Below are 14,495 nucleotides of genomic sequence, written 5' to 3'. Positions count from 1 at the left end.
TACGGGGAGGGGGGTGCGGTCACTGCGGGTAGCGCATTTTGAGATATTTCTGTCGATAAAACTGCCCTCAGGCCCCGTCCCTCGGGGGCCCCCTAATGGCTCGGGGCCCCAAGCAGTTGCCTGCCTTGCCTGTTCACAAACGGCGCCTCTGCGTGTGACTATGTACTGGCACGACCACCCACACAGATAAAAGAGGAATGGTGTCGTGCAGACAAAGACACCAGGCCCTACCGGTCCTTCAGATGCATGCGGAGTCACACATGCACTGTCGGGGAAGTCATCTATTTTTTTCTTCTTTTTTTCTTTTCCTGCACATCAGAGGGGGATTTCCATCTTCCTCGTGTATGCTTGCTCTTCACATATCCACTGTTTATGTTTCTCTTCCCTCTCTGAGAGTGAGTGCAAGTTTACAAAAAAAGGCTGCACGTCTCTAATTTAAACAAGTTTATTCCTCGTTTGCATGCAAGCAGCGAGTGTTGTTTGTTCTGAAAGATAATAGCAGGTTAAGCCTCTCCCACCATCCCTTGATTTATAGTTTATCTTTGACGTATTTTGTCAAAGGTAATTGAGATAATTAGGTCAGGCTTCTGTTGGAGGCTCAAACACCTGCTCTGGAACCAGTATCCTTGCAGGTAATGCGAGAAAGGATTGTTGTGATTTCTGATTTGGTTTGGTACAGTAATGCAACAGGCCTGCACACTATTGCGTGTGAACCTCTGGCTTATTGCCAGATGAGAGAGCGAGTTAAAGGACGGGTTGCATAAGAGTTGAGGTATGTTTTGATTTTGAAAGAGTGTGTGTCACGGAATATGTGTTTAAATTGGCAATATCCATGGTCAAGAGTCACGTAGGCCAGTTAATTTGACAAGTGATGACACTGATTGTTTCACGCTCATTTTGATTGTTACTTCTCTAAAAATAATTTTGCTGAGTAATAGAAACAGCTTTCACAGTTCAGTCACCAATGAATGGAAAACCTTTTCATGATGGAAAATGAGGCGTGATGCCTGAACACCAGCGTAATAAAGGAGTCAAATAAGGCCATCTGCTCCATGAGGGCCACATCTGCTCACAAAATGAATATAAATGTTGGGCAACATGTTTCTTAAACCGGATTACAATATTCCAGCTGATAAATTTTGAAAATTCCGTCGCACATTTGAGACAGAAAGTAATTTTTATATAATATATGTATATGCAATGTATATGTGTAAATCTGAATGTCAATGTTAAACCAGAGTAGTATCATGTTTCAGTCCTATCATTAAATGCTAAGTCTAAATGTTAAATTTAACTCAGTATTAACGATATAACAAAGACCTTTTGTGAGTTTTGCTATGCATAGCCTACATTGGCATCAATAGCTCTTTATTTACAAGGCTTACCCTCACTGTATATACATTATTAGCATGCTAACTCCAGGACAACAAAAGAAATGCTAAAAAAAAAAAAAAAAGAAAGAAAGAGGCAAAACAAGAGGGTTGCTCTCTATCACCAGACACTGTTGGAGTTAAACTGGTAAGAAATAGCTGTTATGTTGCATAATGATTGGTGACACCTGAGGTGGCAGGTCACACACATTTCAGAGGCAGTGAAACCAACTCATATTATAATTTTTTATCAGTTTCCATCATTCTGTGAGCAACTTTCTTCTGATTATGTAAAAAATCTGCAAATAGCAGAGCACAGTTAAAGGAGTGGTTGCTTCCCTGAACAAGCCTGTCGCCTGCAGCATGAAGCAGAGCGAGATACAACAATCACCCTAGACTAACCACTTGAAGACACTTTCACATGTACACATTTATTTATTCACAAGGGAAATGATTAATTTAGGTTCTTCACAAGTCAAATCAATGTTTTCTAGGAGATTTTTGCCGCTTTAAGTTATTTTAACCCATTTTAAGGCAGAAAATTAGTGACAAATGAGGAGTTGTGCTGTGCTTGTTAAATTCAACACTATCTGACAACATTTACAATCTGACTTAATTTTGTGGTTATAGCAGCTGGCCTAAAATGCTGCTTTGAGTGTAAAGGGGAGTGAGTATACATCATGTGCTTTGTTCTTTCCCTAAACCTGGTCCCACCCCATGGCTGTGTAGTCTGTAGGGGCTTTTTTGATTATTATTTTTTAGATTAACGTGGTGAATAAAGGCATTTAGTTGTAATACTCAGTTTATACAGTCACACATGTTGTGCATATGTGATTGTGCCAGACCTGAGGAAAATGAGTTGAATGTGTGGAAGCGAACTACATTCAAAATACATCACAAAACTGTATTCATAGTCTTCAAATCCATCATTCATGGGCTAAACTTAAACTAAATGTACAATCGATGAACACTTTATCACTGTAATCTGTATAGGGTTTAATATAAGTTGTATCAGCACCATGGACAGAGCCCACCAGGTACTGGAGCTGGGTTTCTTCTTTCATATCTATAAACTGTACTGATTTTATGTTACATAACCACTGTAAGCACATAAGGCAGCAGTTAACTTGTTTTTAAGTTGCACCTCTGTGACCTTTGTTTTGATTGACAACAACCTGACTCTGCAAACATACACCATTTTGCTGTTCCATCATATCTAATCAAAGTGTAGGTGACCCTGTTAAAAGATATCTTTCACTTTTTGTACACGACACTTGCAGCAAAAAGAAAGAGACACAGAGACTGGCAGATTTCACCCACTACACAGACACTGAACCTGACACAGTGTCCACAAGGGGGTGCTGTTATAATCAGCTGTGTTTGTGTAATATTCTGCTCCACCTGACTGTAGTCTTCACCTGTCCTGTAGTATCAAAATCTACAAATCTGTCTCTAATTTTAAAGTCTATTCACCAAGCATTAATTCAGTCCTGGAAATTATTTTTTGAACGGATTTGGTGTTAATTTCTTTTCTTAACAAACCATTCAATACATTTTACAGCCCTTCATTTAACATTTCTAGATTTAACATATAATATTTATATTTAGCATCTAATTATCTACCTTAGATTTAGCATTTATTATTCAATGTATGTACAAAGTATAAACAATTAGCCTAGTAGCCTACATAGGCCTATAATGTGTTTTACATGAATGTCTGTTTTATAAATGAGAGGAATGAAGTGAATGTGGGGAAAGTGTGAAAAAAAACACAGATCAACCTCTTTCCTACATCCCAGCACCCTTAGATCCCATATTCATATGCCCATATTATGTTGTAATTTATTGTCTGCGTTTTGAATTTTTATATTCTCATAGTTTTCATACATTTTTGGTTATTTATTATAGCCAGCTACACCAAGTGGCCTGAGCTCAAAGAGAGTAGGCTAACTGTTTGAAAAAAATAAAAATGAAATAAAATAAAATCCCTGTATTGTTATCGACTGGCGCCCCCTAGAGTATTTAATTTTCAAACACTGGCTATTTATGAGAACTACAACTCCCAGCATGCAGTGTACCCGGCAGTGCTTCCTGTTCAAACCACCGGCAAGACTGATTTGACAAGTGATAGTGATAGCATATTGAATATCTTTGGTGATAGTGAGCTCCTCCGGCCATGGACGGACAAACTGTGAAGGCGATTCTGTTTGACTTGGACAACACACTGATAGAGACAGGTCGAGCAGGTGGAGCAGCGATACAGAAGGTGATTAATGTGGATAATTCCTCCTCGTGTAGTGTTAAAAGTTGGTGTCCATGTTTATAACTTCCGCCTCTATTTTACAAACAAAAGCCCATTAGCCGCTCTTAGTTTGTACTCTCATACAAAACCAAGCGTTTGGTTGCTTTACAATGGCGCTTTACTGTTACTGTTGTGCCATTTCATGTTTGAGGGACTTTAAAGCATATTTAAAGTTCTTCTAATCTGTATCTGTGGGTTGGAAGTCGTGTCTGTTTTTATAGCAGACATATTGGTTTGCGGTAACAGGAAATGCACAGGTGTAACCGGTGTAACTAATTAACAGACTAACTAACCACATGAATTTGCTCCATTCAGTTTACGTAACAGCCTCTAGTCGTAATAAAGCATTGAAGGACCAAAGCAGCTGTCACTACGGAGGCCCTGAGGGCTCAACTTACTGCAACTCCAGAAAACAATTTCAGCAGTATTATAACATGACAACACAACAGAAGTGTACATCAGAGTTTTGCTCACATGCATTGTCAAATTGATGAAATTGTTTTCTGAATTAATGGCATGTTTGTGCGTTAGACCGTCTCTGCTCTGATCCACCATGCACATACCAGGGCCTTGCCACTGAAACTTTGTGGTACAATTCAGCCATTCATTGTTCATCACATTATTTACACCAGTCTGTGTATTGCTGTGCCTGGGGCATGTCAAAGTTTTCTTGTGCACACTTGTGTTTGATTTGTTTACAACCGTTATAGTGAAATTAATTTTATGATCTATTGTGTGACTTGCAGACCAGTGAACTTTTGGAGACAACGCTGGGCATCGATGACGACACCATCCGCAGCATTTGTGACAAGTTCAAGCAGAAGCTACTACATGAGAGTTTTGACCCTGCAGCAGGCAGATCCATAGACAACGTGCGAGTGGGTCACTGGGAGGAGAGCATCCAGGAGGCCGTGGGCAGTGGCTCCCCACCATCTCTGGCCGCTCAGTGCTACAACCTGTGGAAAAACAGTCGCCTGGAACTTCTCAGCCTGTCCCCTCCAATCAGCGACCTCCTGAAAGAACTACGCAGCAGATACAAGCTGCTGTTGCTGACCAACGGGGAAACTCAGACCCAGAGGGAGAAAGTGGAGGCGGTCGGGTGCGAGGAGTTCTTCGATGCCGTTGTGATTGGTGGAGAACACGCAGAGCAGAAACCTTTCCTCTCCATCTTCACACTGTGTTTCAACATGCTGGGGGTGGAGGCCCAGGACTGCATTATGGTCGGAGACTCTCTGGACACAGACATTGAGGGGGGCCTGAACGCCAGAGTACGGGCTACAGTTTGGATCAGCAGTGCAGGATGTCCTGTGCCAGATGGCTCAGTGAAACCACACTACACCATTCCCACTGTGTTAGACCTGCCACATGTTCTGGCACAGCTGGAGTAAGGACAACTGTGAGACCTGTGAGCATCTCATGTGGGATTTGTGGACATTTTTAATCGTGTATATGTTTAAATATCTTATTGAGCAGGGGTACGTTTTTATTTTAAATTATTCTGCGCTAGATTTCATATGTTTTTATAATTTCAATCTCCATGGAGTTTGGACAATGAAATTCAATAGTGGACACTCAGCTCTTCACTTAGTGGTGGAAAGTAAATCTTCTTAAATACTGTACTTAATCGTTTCCATTCTCTTCTTCACACTTGAACTCCTTCAATTGGGCGAAATGTTCCTTTAATTCCTCTACACACTACTTACTGTTCAATGTAAGGTTTTGTGATCTTACATACTTAAATCTAGAGATGTTTTGCTTAAAACAGATGGTTCGACACAGTATTGATCTTTCAAAGCAGAAGTATCACGGCAAGATGTTTCTATGCCTCGCTTCACCATGCTAAAAATCACATGACTCCCCAAATGAAGCTTCATTACGTATTTGAGTTCAGGGTGGGGTTTTTACAATCCCTCTAAACTTCATGGGTCTTCTCCAAAGCTGGAGCGATAGTCACAAAGAAGTTAGTCACGAAGAAGAGAAACAGACTGAAGCCAAACTCAACTGTAATGATCTTGTTTTTAAATCTTCATACTTTAATAACAGTTTTCTTCCACATTTCTGTATTTTGTAATGTTACAAAAGCATATCTTTATCATACAGCATGTTATGACCCAATCACATTATAAAATTACTAGGTAAATGTACTTGTTTTGGTGGTTAAGGCTGATGTTACTAGGATCTTAAAGCAGGAGTTCATACTTCAAGGTCTTGCTAAAGAATACATCTGAATACTTCCCCCACCATCAGAATCAGCAGACAACACTGGTAAAGTAGATTGTTTTTTATTCAACACTAAGAATGACTATACAAAAGACCTTTGGGTTATTTTCACACCTCAGAACAAGTCACTACATTCATTCCATCATATACTGCTAATCTGTCATATTCTCAATCTCTGTGATAATAAAGCAGGTTCTTACACACATCACGGCTGTACAAGTTGTCCTTTGCAGCATGGTTAATATGCATAGTTTATGCAGTCCTTCTGATTTACACAGCCATACTTACAGCATGTATCCTCATTTAACATCTAACTTGACTTTGATGTTCATCGCAGCGAGCTCGGCTACAAAGTAGCGGAAGACATAAGGAACCGACACCGAGTCAATAGAGTCGCTCTTGCCACACAGGCTGCACACTGTTTTTCGATGGCGTGTGGTCGACCAGTTGGGAGGTGGTTTCTCTAACAGAGGGGAGAGGAGGCTGCCGCAGTCGACGCACACCTGAGCTACCGATCGGTCCGAGCAGTTGAAGAGTCGATCGTGAAGCAGGAAGGAGGAGCCGTGTGCCAGCAGGGCGTCCCGCTCCATCTCTCCGAAGCGGATGCCTCCCTGGACGTTCCTCCCTCCCACGGGCTGGTTGGTCACCTTGTCTCGCGCCCCCGTGGTCCTCACCTGAAACTTGTCAGAGACCATGTGACGCAGACGCTGGTAGTAGACGACGCCGATGAAGATGTCTGCCTCTAGCTCCCGACCGCTCATCCCGCTGTAGAGCCGCTCCGTGCCGTAGTAGTTGTACCCGCCGGCCCGCAGCATTTTACCAAAATATTCCAGTGCGGAGCTCTCCTCGGAGAAGGTGAAGGGCGTGGCGTCGTGGCTGAGGCCGTGCAGGGAGCCGGACTTGCCGGCCATGCTCTCGATCAGCATCCCGATGGTCATGCGGGAGGGAAAGCCGTGAGGGTTGAACAGGATGTCGGGAGACATGCCGCTCTCCGTGAAAGGCATGTCCTCGGCCGGCCACAGGCGGCTCAGGATGCCCTTCTGACCGTGGCGACTGGCGAACTTGTCACCGATGGTGGGGTTTCGTGGTATTCGTACGGTGATGCAGACGCGTTTAAAGTTGCCTGAGCCAGTGTCGTTGCTGCAGACCTTTACGTTGTCGACTACACAGGCCTCTTGGTTCCTAGGAGAAAATAGAGGAGGGGCATAATGAGTGTCATTTGTTAGCACACAGAATTTAATTTCTGAATGTGGTTATAGAATTTTTCTACATAGATAATTATCAAAGCAAAATCAATATTTCATGATTAGAAAGTGACACAGACAAAGAATAAAGAACATTAACACAAATATTGACACTTACTTGTAGTAGGTGGTGTAGGTCTGGCCGGTGTTGAGGTTGATATAGCTGTAGAACGGGTCTCCATACTTCAGTGTTGATCCGATGTGGGGCAGCCCATCAGCGTCCAGTTTTCCACTCACCTCACCTGACTTGGTCCCAAACACCACGCTGTCTTCTCCTCTCACTTTGTCTGCCAGATCCACCAGCTCAGTCTTGTAGATGCTTCCATGAGCAAAGCCTCTCTCCCATGATGACTTGTTCACAATCTAGGAAAAGTGTCGAGATAGTTCAACATTTTGGCCCATTGCCATAATCCCTATAGTCATAGCAGTAGGTTTGTTACCTTTAATTGTCGGTGCAAGCTATTTTTAGAACGGCGGACCAGAGCCGCAAGCTGCTCAAGCTACGCTACAGAGGCTCACAGGATTTCTTGGAATTTACCTCGAAAACAACTCTGTCTCGTAACGTTCCGTTATTATCTCATAGCGTGGTGAATGTGCAGGTCACAACTTGTCCACCAGAGCGTTTTGGAGTTGTTGGATTGTGTATTTGATGAGTTTGATGAGGGAAACCAAGAAATCCCATTAGCCTCTGTAGCATAGCTCTGAGCAGCTTGTGGCTCTGCTCCGCTGTTCTAAAAATAGCTTGCACCGACAATTAAAGGTAACAAACCTACTGCTATGACTATAGGGATTATGGCAATGGGTCAATTTGCCAAAATGTTGAACTATCCCTTTAAAGACTTGTTAGTGGGAGGTGGGTGGGGGGATGACATATTGTGTTTACTGTACCATTGCGTCTTCCATGTCGTAGCCTGTATAAGATATGACGGCCACAATGGCGTTTGTGCCGCTGGGGTAGTTGTCCAGGTTGTAGTGGTCGTACATGTGGGGCCTGACCAGTGGGCTCTGTGGGGTCTGGAGGCGGTACAGCTTGTTGTCTGAGCGATCCATGAACGAGTGCAGGGGGAAACCCATCGTCTGTTTACCTGCAATGACAACAGGTCAAATCTCTGACAAACACTATGTAAGGACTCTGGTCATCCGTGAGTGTGGGGTCACTACTGGTGGTCTCAGACTTACCCATCTGACACTGGTACATGTTCCTAGGACTCTGGTTGTGGTCCGAGTAGGGGATGAAGTTAGCCACCACGCTCAACATACTGTGAGGGAAAAGCTCCTGATGTGTGGTCACTCCCGGCTCGATCTCATCCTCCAAGATGCCCACATTGATGTAGAGCTGCAGCGAGAGGCACGTGATTAAATTAACCTTTCAGTTGTCTGCTTCAGATAAAGGTCTGATTATTATATCTTTGTAAAATCGCAGTTTACTACGTACTTGTTCAAAAGTCCCAATTAACTCTTCCTTTCCAAGAGCTAAATTGCGCACGGGCCGCACCATGCGAGTGGGTGTTGTGAAGAGGAACAGGCCTGGGTACAAGCTGGCCTTGCCTGTTCTGGGAACCAGAACGATCTCAGTCCAGGGAGGGATCTTCTTATCTCTCAGCACCTAATGGTATTAAAGATACGATGTCTTTATTGTCACTACATTTAAAATAAAATGAAATGGCAACTTCCCATTACAGTGGTATTCTAGGATACACATATACAATCATCAGACATCATAACAACAGGAAACTCATAACAACACTCTTCAACATAAAAACAAAGAACGAGGTAGGTTAATAGAAGATAAGGAAACAAACACAAACATGACAGGTTACATGGGGTATAGTGCTTGTAAGTGGTTATATATTCATGATATGAGTGGATAAGTCTGGAGTTGAAGAATAACTGTGTGTATTTGTTGAGAGACTGAATGGCTTTGGGGGAAAAGAAACTGTGCAAGAGTCTGCTGGTGCGTGTTTGTCGACCTGTATCGCCTCCCTTTGATTTAAAAGTTAGTTTCCAGCACACACACAAATGTAATATAAATATTTTATTATCATACCTTGAACCTGCGCAGTGAGTCCACCACAACCGGGGCTAAATCAGCCTCCAGCCAGCCGACAACAGCCCCATCCAGGACAACAGGGTAGCAGTCTGCATAGGCTAGACCAGGAGTTCCATCCATGGGAGTAACACCTGAGGCACCAGAGACAGAAATCACCTTAAAACACGTCACTAAGTCCACTGATGTGATTCATAACCTTTCAAAAAAAGTGTAATTTTTGCATCACAGCTTAACAAAAGTAAAGTAAGAGCTCACCAAGAGAACAGAGCAGAGCAGGCATTGATACAGTGGGTAGAGTCGGTGCCACTATCTCACAGCTGGCTGTCATGTGGTTCATCAGACCGCAGGGCTCTCCGTCCGGAGTGTGGACGGGACACAGGAAGCCCCAGGACTCAGGCAGCAGCTTACGGACAGACGTGGTCCTCATCTTGGCGAACGCTGCTCCTCTGTGCACGCAGCGGAAGTGGGACAGGTAGCGGATGAAGTTGAGCTTGTCGGCCACGACGCACAGGCCTGTGCTCTGCAGCATACCGAGACCTGGGGGGCAGAGGGGACCAGATTTGCTTTATAATAGATCAACAACTCCCTTTTCACACCACAACAGGTTCACATGCACAGCTCATGTGGTCGTACCCGTCTTGGAGTTGAGGTTCCCTGTGGCCAGCAGGTATTCAAAAGGTCTGGTCAAATCAGTGCCCAGGTTGAATATCTTCATTATGTTTTCAGCCTGAAAACCAATGAGTTTGCTGCTTTTTTTGTCAAAGGCCAACTTCACAGACACCAGCCAGGCAGTCAGTCTCTCCTGTGATGAGATTTTATGGGTTAAATCACAAAGAAAAAAATAATTATAAGAAGATTTATAGGAAGAAACAGTGTGTAAACATCCAATGTTTAGTCATTTATTATTAGACCTATTATTATTATCATTATTAATAAACAAAGCTATGCCCACTGAGATTCAAGTTTTGTGGAAAAAATAGACTTTCTCACTGCAAAATTGTATGTATTTCTGGGATTAAATCTATTGCTCATTTAATGTTTACTTCATTCTGATCAGCAGCAAAGACAAAAGAAAAACAAAGATGTCAAGTACTTGATTTAAAAAAAATGACTGATAAAAATATCTTTTTAACTAATTATTATTCTTTTTAAAATCATGATTGAAAACACCACACACACTCTTAAACAACTTTCTCGAATATAAAGATAAAAATAAAATGCAGCATATAAAAATATCTGAGCTGGTGCATCTTGATTGACGGCTCGCCAGAAATTTGTGATGTCAGAACGGGGTCATGAGCATAAAAAAAAGGTTGGGAACAACTGTTAAATGTTGGTCTGAAAACACTTGCCTTCATAAACATGAGGTAGAGCTGACCGGGAGTGAGCACCTCCTGACACATGATGCTGTCAGGGTTCTCCTCCATACACTCCTGCTTGGCAAACGTGAAAAGCTTCCTCGTCATCAGACAAAGCAGATAGAACTTCTCCACGTCTGACTTCAGGTGGATGCAGATGCACTCGCTGATAAAAACAGAAACACAACTCGCTTTAGGAAATGTTGCCATAGATGCCATAATCGTCTTTCATTTCTGGTTGCACATTTATAACGCCGTCACAGCCGTCTGCCGTAACAACTTACTCCAGCAGGAAGTTGGCGCACTGCTCGTTGGTGTACCACTCGGGAAGGTTCATTTTAACCCTGAAGCGCTCTCCGAGGTAATTGAGCACCTTGGCGCGGGTGGGGCAGTCCTCCTCTGAGACGATGCGCAACATCTCTGACGCGCAGCTCTTGTAGAAGGAATTGTCCTCACGGCCTTTGATCAGCTCCTGGTAGATCTGGAAGTCTGTGAAGTTCACCAAGGCCTGGAGGACACAGCAGCACAGAAAATGATCTGTAGTACTGTCATCAGACAGCACCTTCTGAGCCGCAAAATTTTATCTGTATTATTCTTTTCAGTGATATGTCTAATAATTAGTTGACTTTTATTCAGAAGACAGTCACATCTCAATAAATTAGAATACAAATGTCAGGTCAGTAGTCTTCCCAATGATAGTGCAGCCTACTGAACCAGACTAAAGACCATTTAAAAGGCCCAGGAAACCTTTGCAGGTGTTTTGAGTTCTTTAGAATTGATTATTATTTATTAGCTGGTTGGAATATGACACCATTAGTTTAGAATAGTGAACTCTTCCACAATAATCACATTTTCTGAGATACTGAATTTGGGGTTTTCATTAAATCTAAGCCATAGTCATTAAAATAAATAAAGACATGAACTATGTCTGTCTGTGTAATGAATCTACATATAACAGTTTCACTATTTGAGTTGAACTGAAATAAATTAAATGTTCCAGATAGATAGATAGATAGATAGATAGATAGAGTGAGAAAGATGGTGACTGTGAGGATATATAATGTGTCCATGAGTGGCCCACAGTGACCCAATTTCTTGAGGTATTCTGCTGCCCTTCTGTTCCTGCTGAAGACCGCTTCAATCATTAAATACATTAACCCTAACCCTACCTTGAGTGCGAAGCCTAGTGGGAGGAAGAAGAGCTCTTTCTGGTAGATGAAGTTCAGCATCACAGTCCCATTTTCCAGATAATGAAGGTTCATGTTGATGGCTGTGTGCTCCTCCTTCACACAACGCATAGAAATACCTGTAAGAAGAAAGAGAGGGATGATGAGCCAAGACTCATATTATTACACAACCACTTTTGTTATGTCCCACATGTACAGTATGTAAAACTTTCACTGTTTCCATACATGATCTGATATGTATACTGTACATACCATACTGAGTGTATCCCTGGCCCCTGCTCTTCCATTTAGGTCTCGCCATGGCGATGGGATAGTTCCTCCTCGGCATGATCAGCATGCGGATAACCTTCTCATTTCCATTCACAATGAAGTAACCTCCCATTTCCTGTGAATATATGAGAAGGAGTTAAAATACCATGGATGTAATGTTTCTGTTTGTCTTGCAGCTGTTACAGATGTGCGTCTTACCTCTGCTTCTTCGTGGTGTTCGACGAGCTCCTTGGGGGACATACCATGGAGGTTGCACAGCTTGGACTTGACCATGATCGGCACCTGGCCAAGGGACTGTTTGATCATCCCTTTGGGGACTCCATTGATGGCCCAGCTGATGTCAGCCTGAGATGGTAAACAAAGGACCAAGTTAAAGAACTGTAAATCTCTTATTCTGTTTTCTCAAATGTTGTTTAGATACACAACTGATTGAAGCTGTTGTTTACCACTTGTACTGTATGTACAGAACTGGCTGGTGGTTTACATGTAAATGGTAAAAGGAATACACTTCTTCTTGGACTTATTCTTATACTTTACTTCTGTATGGGCAGTTCTAAATGTGAACTGCAGGAGCCAGGAATCAAACCGCTGACATATGGAGAATCTTTCTACATCCTGAGCCACAGCCAGGTCACACAGTAAAAGTCAGGTGAGAGGTGGAAGGGAAAAAAAATATGAGGTTGCACCTGAATCTCAGTCTTACCACAATTTTTCCTTTGTATGTGCATCTTCTGCCTCTGCACTCTGCAGGAAACACCCTTGTATCCTTGCAGATGTTCCCTTTGGCCACCACTGGGTTGTAGATGGTCGCATCCACAAAAGCGAGACTGATCCTGTCATTTTTCACGGTGAACTCCAGGGGAGGGATGGCCTGAGGAGAGATGTGGCATATCTCAATATTAGGACTGTGAATTGGCATGAATTTGACCATATGATACACATCCCCAAGGGTGGGGGTGGCCGGGCAACATGAAACATGATGTAGTGATATATTGGGACACTACAAGTGAGCTGATAGATTAGGTTTTAGAGAGGTTTGAAACACTCTCATAGTATAAACAAAAACGGTTTATCTTTGGTATAAAGAACACACAATGCCATATTGTTCCTCATCATAATAGTTTTCGGAACAGAGGAATTCATCTAAACCAGAGGTCTTCAACAGGAGATGCTGCAGGGGGGTCATAGGCTCTGTTTATAATGTCAGAGGGACGTCCCTCTACTCACTGTACCTTTACACGCTTAGAAAAAACATGAATATATGAACTTGTGTATTATTCAATGCAAAATAACAAGGTATGTTTACACATGACATGGCACTGAAGCTACGTTTATACTGTACTGGGCCCAGTTTAATGACACATAATTCTTTTTTAAATATAGCTAGTAGTGGGTCTCTGCTCCCTCCATCAGTTTGGGGGCCTGAAAAACATTTAGGACCCCTGATCTAAACCATTGATAAAATAACAATAAAGTACTTCAACCAATCAATACAAAATGATGTCATGACATATGACAGTATCTCAGTGGATATATGGTTTTACACCCCGACTTTCTATATACAAAAATAAACAAACAAAAAAACTAGTGAACAGAAACACTCTGCAAATGAAAGAGACAGGAAATCACCTCCATCATCATAGTGTGAGCACCAAGGTCACACTGTAGATCTGACATGGGCAGTTTTAGAGAGCAATAGAGGGAGACAGGTGATAACTCAAGTCTACTGAAGGTTTGAATATGAGATATGATATAACAGGCATTTCCTAAATAGTTGTAAGTTAACTTTTCAAACAAAGGGCAAAAATACACATAGTTGGTTTGGTATTACTGATGACGAGGATACTGACTGATATTAACTCATTTATCCAACAGCAAACTCTGCTCATGAACTCCTGTACTTTGGGTGTCAAAGTCTAAAACTAATTAACTACCTAACTAACTAACTAAAAACTAGCTGTGTTTTCAACTAACGTTATCAGCTTTAGAGACGAGGGTTTCAGCAGTGTAGGATGTTTAACTGATACATAGTTTGGTGTATTTCTCACAAGACACAGTTGCACTAACTTAACTGTGTGAGTGCAGGAGTTTACCAGACCTGTACGACGCGGCTCAGTCCCTCAGTCACGGCCTGGTCAAACGACTCGATGTGGGCTTTGGTCAGGTCCTGGACGGCGGCGTGCTGGTCCTCCTTCAGGGTCCCAAACCCTCCGTGTGTCAGGTTCTTCAGACTCGGAGCTTTGGGTAAATGACTCCACTTTGTTGAGTAGTCCATGCTTGCAGCGCCGGGAACACATATGCTTGTTTACCACATGTGCATGGTGACACAGGAAGTAGATTCTTCCTCTTCTTCACCCTGCGCTTCAGTGGCAGGTCGCCTCTCTGCTGCTGGCGCTGCTGCCACCTTGTGGTGGTGGTGGTGGTGGTGGTGGTGGTATAAGTCAGTGTCTCTATCCGTCTCATAGTGAATGCAAAATCAAAATGTACCAATGCT

At 42.7% G+C, this 14,495-nt stretch overlaps 3 protein-coding genes across 3 annotated transcripts in view; 2 read left to right on the top strand and 1 right to left on the bottom strand.

Annotated features, from left to right (window-relative positions):
* rmdn2 (regulator of microtubule dynamics 2) overlaps positions 1 to 14,495 on the top strand; it is a 175,083-nt gene that overhangs the window by 92,132 nt on the left and 68,456 nt on the right. The window lies entirely within an intron of this gene.
* Positions 3,539 to 5,320, top strand: nanp (N-acetylneuraminic acid phosphatase). The gene is made up of 2 exons (XM_083987935.1): positions 3,539 to 3,636; positions 4,419 to 5,320. Exons 1-2 carry the CDS (start codon positions 3,547 to 3,549, stop codon positions 5,058 to 5,060), a joined length of 732 nt encoding a protein of 243 aa, XP_083844061.1. The 5' UTR covers positions 3,539 to 3,546; the 3' UTR covers positions 5,061 to 5,320.
* polr1b (RNA polymerase I subunit B) lies at positions 5,581 to 14,323 on the bottom strand. The gene is made up of 15 exons (XM_083987678.1): positions 14,100 to 14,323; positions 12,705 to 12,872; positions 12,200 to 12,346; positions 11,984 to 12,116; positions 11,714 to 11,850; positions 10,829 to 11,052; positions 10,539 to 10,710; positions 9,820 to 9,988; positions 9,442 to 9,723; positions 9,184 to 9,317; positions 8,572 to 8,742; positions 8,316 to 8,472; positions 8,025 to 8,221; positions 7,255 to 7,499; positions 5,581 to 7,074 (listed from the first exon to the last, which is right to left on the bottom strand). The coding sequence occupies exons 1-15, from the start codon at positions 14,274 to 14,276 to the stop codon at positions 6,192 to 6,194; spliced, it is 3,396 nt and encodes a 1,131-aa protein (XP_083843804.1). The 5' UTR covers positions 14,277 to 14,323; the 3' UTR covers positions 5,581 to 6,191.

Source organism: Trachurus trachurus (assembly GCF_905171665.1).
Source record: "Trachurus trachurus genome assembly, chromosome: 15".
Lineage (NCBI taxonomy): Eukaryota > Metazoa > Chordata > Actinopteri > Carangiformes > Carangidae > Trachurus > Trachurus trachurus.
This window is presented reverse-complemented; position numbering and strand designations above follow the sequence as displayed.